Source organism: Neoarius graeffei, chromosome 27 (genome assembly GCF_027579695.1).
Source record: "Neoarius graeffei isolate fNeoGra1 chromosome 27, fNeoGra1.pri, whole genome shotgun sequence".
Classification (NCBI taxonomy): Eukaryota; Metazoa; Chordata; class Actinopteri; order Siluriformes; family Ariidae; genus Neoarius; species Neoarius graeffei.
The window spans coordinates 5,236,588-5,242,309 of NC_083595.1; the positions used below are offsets into that span (position 1 = coordinate 5,236,588).

Here is a 5,722-nt window from a genome sequence, read left to right on the forward strand (position 1 = left end):
GGCCTTCCTCATGCCACTCTTCTCCTTCATCCCCAAAGCATCTCTGGCGGCCGTCATCATCTGCGCCGTTGGTCCGATGGTTGAATTCAGCGTTCCTCCACACATCTGGAGAGTCAGAAGTGAGTCACTAAATAAGCACATCCACATCGTCTCCCCCCCCCCCCCCCCCCCACACACACACACACTCTTATTTCATCACACACTCATCGAAGTGTTACATTTATAAACCAACCATCTGGAATTGATTTGTTTTGTGGATGATCCACGACGTTAAATATCCGTATAAAAGGATTTAAAATGTACAAGTTGTTCTTTTTTTAATAAATAAAAAACGTTTGGAAAGTGAATGGTAAATTATTGAGGAACATGCTGTTCTGGGAAAATAATCAGCTTCAGACAGGAGCAGAATGTTCCTCAGAATGTTCCTCAGGAGGAAGCGCTGATCTCCGTTCGAAAGGATTGTCTGCTTCTTCTGCATGAACGTAGGTTGGATCTTTTCTGTCTCCGTCTCAGGGCTGGACCTGCTGCCGTTCTCCGTCACCTTCCTGCTCTGTTTCTGGGAGGTGCAGTATGGAATTGTAGGAGGTGTAGCCATCTCAGGATTCATGCTGCTCTATCTGATGGCCAGACCTGAAGTGAAGGTAAAGCTGTAAGCTGTTCATATTAACGTATTTATCACATCATCCGGATACCTGCAAAACGTTCGGTTCTGTTAGAGACCTTACAGACTTTACCTGTGCTACATAAAAATATCCAGGGCCTAGATCATAACGTCTGGTGGCTGCTACTGCTCTGATCTACCAGATGCACACTAGCTCATGCCCACCAGGCCTGAAGAGGATAATTTCTCAGCCGTATGTGATCAGACGTGCAGCTCGCACCAGCCTGTCTATGCCAAGTCTCAGGAACCTCCTCCATGGGCAGAACCTTCATCCACACTGCAGTCCGGATCCGGAACAGACTCCCACACAGCGTGGTTGGAGAGATCAGTGACGATAGCTTTCAGTCTTTCAAAACTCATGTTCTTCATAATAATAATAACAACGAGCCCGTTAATGACGGTGTAGCTCCATCTATTCCAGAAGAAACGATCTAAAGTGAGCCACCTTGCGCAATAAATGTTGTAAGCTACATACACTATATACAGCTATATATAGAAGCGATATCCACCCGAGGAACACCGACCTGTTTACCAGAAAGAGTCCAAAACGGCGAGGAATTGACCGAGAAGAAGAGATTTTTGTTGAACTGCTCATTAAGGCTTAATTAGTCCATAACTTCATTAATAATTGCAATTAAGCAAATCTGGGTAGAAGTTCTATGCACCCTAGGTCCCCCTACCTTCATACCAGAAAGAATCAAAATTGGTGAAGAATGGAGAGAGAAGAAGCAATTTGTGTGGAAACTGCTCGTTAGGGATTGATTAAAAAATAATAATAGGTTCAATTTATATAGCGCCTTTCTCAAAACCCAAGGTCACTTTACAATTATAGGCAGAAAAAATAAAAGTCCACCAAATAGAGGTCAGGACGTCATTCCAGTGGCGTAGCAGCCACAGTCCCATCAAAAGGCGCACGAAAACAAGTCCCGCGCAGCCGCCGCGACGCCGCCAGCAACATCGCTCGGAACATCACGCCATGGATCCACAAAGCGAGCACAGAAACACCGCCACGCAGAGCGCTGGTATGTCCCAAACCGCCTGCACAACCGCCGCGATGCCATCAAGCACCATCGCTTGGAACATCACGCCAAGCACTAAAGCACCGCTGGACAACCATGATGTTAAAATGAGTAACGAGCTCGCTGCAGTCCATAGCTACGAGCACAGGCATCACCCACGGCAAACCAAGGCCTGGAGGGAACTGACGCCCAAAACTGGGTCCGGAGCTACACCACAACCGGCGGGCAAAACACTCAAACATCAAACTACACAAACACACAGAAAAAAGAAAAATAAGAAAAGGAGATAAAATAAAAAAAAAAAAAAGCTCCGGTGAGAAGCAGCAGCCAGAATGCGCACGACGTACTCTCAACCGGAAACGGAAATGAAGACTCCATATCTTCATTATTAATTGCAATTATGCAAATTTGGGTAGAAGCTATGTGCACCCCAGGCAGATCTACCTTCCTGCCAAAAGGAGTAAAAATCAGTGAAGAACTGAGAGAGAAGAAGCGTTTTTTTTTTTTTTGTGAAACGTGGATGACGGATGACACATGATGGCATAATGTCAGCTGGAAAAGATGATGATGATAAATCTCTCTCTCTCCCTCTCTCAAATGGGTCATTCTTGTGAATCGTCCAAATCCAAGGAGAAATTTTTTTTTTTTTTGAGTCCCTCTCAGCGTAGAAGTGAACCGCGGAACATTCGGAGCAAATCGCTTCTTTCTGTAACCAGAAAACCTCTTGAAAGCCATAAGTTTTGCAAAACGTGCAGTGATTGGCTGACCCAAACTGTCTTTCAATCTTTGAACCAATCGGCGGTCTCGATACATAGATAAAGACGAAAACGGTGAAAACTCTCACACGAGAGCAAGAATCTCAAGTTCTTGAAATCGACAAGGAAGTTAAAAATAAATTTCGGTGGCAAAAGACAGTGACGATTGAGGTAGCAAAGAAGAGACGATCACGGAGCAACTTGAAAATTTCGTTAAGAAAGCCGATTGTCTGGCAAAGTTTTATGCACGTCCTGCAATGACTTGATAAATTATAGGAGTCGAGGATGTGTGGCGATCACAGAACATGCGAAAATGAAGACGCACGGCGAAAAACTTGCTCTCAGACGAACAAACTGTTCTCTTGGATCATCGTTTTTCAAAACGAAGCCGGAGACCGATGGTGCTCGTGACGTGAGCCGTTGGGGAACGCTTGCGAAATCAACAGTTACGGATAACACGGGATCAGTGCCCCGATACCAACAGCAGATCGATGAGCTCATTCAGGGGGAATTATGAATTTTTATCGTCTCGTAAATCTATTAATCTCACCGATCTGACACAAACTTGATAATGTGCTTTCAGAAATACTTTGAGGAAAATGATTGAATATGGAAATATTTCTATCATTTTGGGAATTAAAAAAAGTGGGTTTGATGATGTCACTTTCTTGTACTGTATGTGAGAATCTTTTACTAAAATCTGATCGCATGAAATATGACATTTTGATTCAGAATCGAGGTTTTGAAAGCCCTTAAAATTTGCTAAAACCGAGGAGCTTCGGGGGGCTCGGAACCCCCAGACCCCCGGCTCACTTTCAGCTGAAATAAGAATTTGCCGTTGTCCTGCCTGTACAGGTAACGGATCACGGCGTGCTGGTGATAGAGTTGGGAAGCGGACTCCATTTTCCTGCTATAGAGCACTTCTGTGACGTCTTGCGTGCACACGCACTACACGGTGACACACGCACAAATACAGAACGGTCTGAGGTATGGTATGGGTATGTGGAACGCTTCATCGAATGTAAATCTGTCTCCGTCTGTGTGTCTGTAGCATCTCCTCCTCGTCGCTGTGTTCTGTTGGACTGCCAGCATGTCAGTAGTATCGACTACACCGTGGTGAACGAGTTACGAGATCTCTTGAAGCAGTTTAATCTGCACAGCGTCTCTCTGGTCTTCTCAGGACTGAAGGTAAATGTGACCTGATGCACAAGTTCCCTCGTCTCCATACACCACTTATACATTAACATTTACTACGGTTGTTTTTTTTTGCATTACCATTTCTTAGAGTAATTACGGTAGCGCTGCTACTCCAGGAGTTAAACTGTTTGTTTCTGAGAATGTTTTGCAGAAATATTTACCGTCCACCTCTGGAACTGGTTAATATGGTCGGCACCTTCTGATTAATCAGAATCCAGACCCCAGGAGCTCTGTGGTGTAAACACACACCCCGTTTTTTTTTTTTTTTCCCCCCCTCAGCGCTCGGTGTTGGAGGTTTTATTAGCAGCTGATCTTCCAGGCTTCAGACACACAGACAGCGTGGAGGCGGGACTGCAGATCCTGATCACTCCAACGATGATCGACGCCCCTCTCTTCTCCTCCAATAAGCAGCGAGACCAGTGACTCGTTACACGGATCAGTGAATACCTCATGAGCGAACTAACAATTCCGTAAGGTTCAGAAAGTCATCAATCTCAACTTGAGATCGTTTTAACGTTTGCGGACTCGGGGGCGGGACACTGACATCGAGACCAAAACATTTTGCGCACACACAGATGGATACGAATGGGATCCTTTTATTTTAACGACGATGCACTACATATTTTTCTTGATGAAAAAGATTTATAGCAATAATCTGAAAACTAGCCAACTTGCGAGTTCTTAAAGTTAAAGAACGCACAACTGTCACGTGCAGTGTTTTTTTTTTTTTTTTTTTTTTAGGCTCTAGATTTTTCATAAAAAAAAAAAACAATTTCTTGTAATTGTTGAAGAAATTGGCACCACAGCTGGATGTGGGCTCACTGCCTGGTAGCATGCTAGCATAGCGTCGGGTAACTCGCACAGAACACTATCAAGTCGCGAGCCACCTGTTAGCTGGAAATCCTCTCGGTTTCTGTATCGGATTTCTTTACTCGCTTGTTTTCATTCAGAAGTTTGGTACCGAATGTGCTGCTGTAATGTCCAAACACGAAGAAACGATTCAGTTCGAGTGAAGTTTGTAAAATGGAATTGTCGGAGCGTAAATCGGTGGCGTGTCCGAAACCGCGTGCTTCGTTTCTGAAGTGTGAATCCGAGACCTTTTGAGCTTTTCTTAACTGACCAACTACGACTTTTTAAATACAAAATACAACCTGATGCTTTTAAAATATTTAACTGCGTAAGAGAAAAGAATAATCTGTTTTTTAATCAAACTGACCCTGACTTTTTTACAGTTTTTATTGCTTTCAGTGAAGTGTTTTGCATGAAGTTTCTAGAATTTTCCATGATGATGATTGATTTTGATTTTTTAACTTTGCCGTAGTAAGATATATATGTAATTATGGCCGGGAAACCACTACAGCTTGCGCCAGTTACAGTGGTCCCATTGTACCGAATCTGCGTCTCTTTGGTCTGTAGAGGAAACCCACACAGACACGGGGAGAACATGCAAACTCCACACAGAAAGGCCCCTGTCGGCCGTGAGGTTCGAACCCGGAACCTTCTTGCTGTGAGGCGACCGTGCCACCAGGTGATTTCACTTGGGCCTTTGTTTTGTTGAAGGTTTGCGCTCACCTTTTGTGCGTTTGTGACTCGGATCAGGAAAAAAAAACCTGTGACTCAGATCAGGAGCATTCCAGATTATTTGGGTTACATAGTTCTGATTGAATGTATTTATATAACCGGCTACGAAACAATTATTACTTGTTAGCGACACTGACACACATGGATCCTGAGGTATGTTAAGCTAAAAGTTTGTTCAATAACATTGTAATTGAATATCACTGTCACTCTATATAATTAATAATAATACCAGCAAAGTAAATAAAAATTTACCAGTTGTCTGTGACTTACTTTTTTTTTTTTCTTCCTACTTCACATATAATGTACTGTATATCATTTATTTCTCAACCGCTGGGCTGTGGCACATTAGTGGGCCGCAAAGCGCCATCGAGTTTGAAGCCAAATACTAAATAGTTCAGAATGTTGTCATGTCCCAAATCCGGTAGCTGGTTTGCTGAACACCTTTCAAGTGGAATAAATACATTTGTGGGTAAATTAAGAAGAACAAGCCTTTATTTTTGTCACATTCC

General features: G+C 43.4%; 1 protein-coding gene across 4 annotated transcripts in view; it reads left to right on the forward strand.

Annotated features, from left to right (window-relative positions):
* Positions 1-5,478, forward strand: part of slc26a11 (solute carrier family 26 member 11) — a 30,961-nt gene extending 25,483 nt beyond the window's left edge. For 2 of the 4 annotated variants that reach the window (XM_060911200.1, XM_060911201.1), the window contains exons 12-16: positions 1-119; positions 514-641; positions 3,291-3,390; positions 3,487-3,623; positions 3,912-5,478. The exon at positions 1-119 is cut by the window's left edge and continues 22 nt beyond it. In XM_060911200.1, the coding sequence (XP_060767183.1) occupies positions 1-119; positions 514-641; positions 3,291-3,390; positions 3,487-3,623; positions 3,912-4,055 (628 nt within the window). In that variant the 3' untranslated portion in view covers positions 4,056-5,478. The remainder of the gene's footprint in view (positions 120-513; positions 642-3,290; positions 3,391-3,486; positions 3,624-3,911) is intronic. The other 2 variants (XM_060911202.1, XR_009651707.1) reach the window with 2 other exon arrangements.
* The last annotated feature ends 244 nt before the right edge of the window (positions 5,479-5,722 follow it).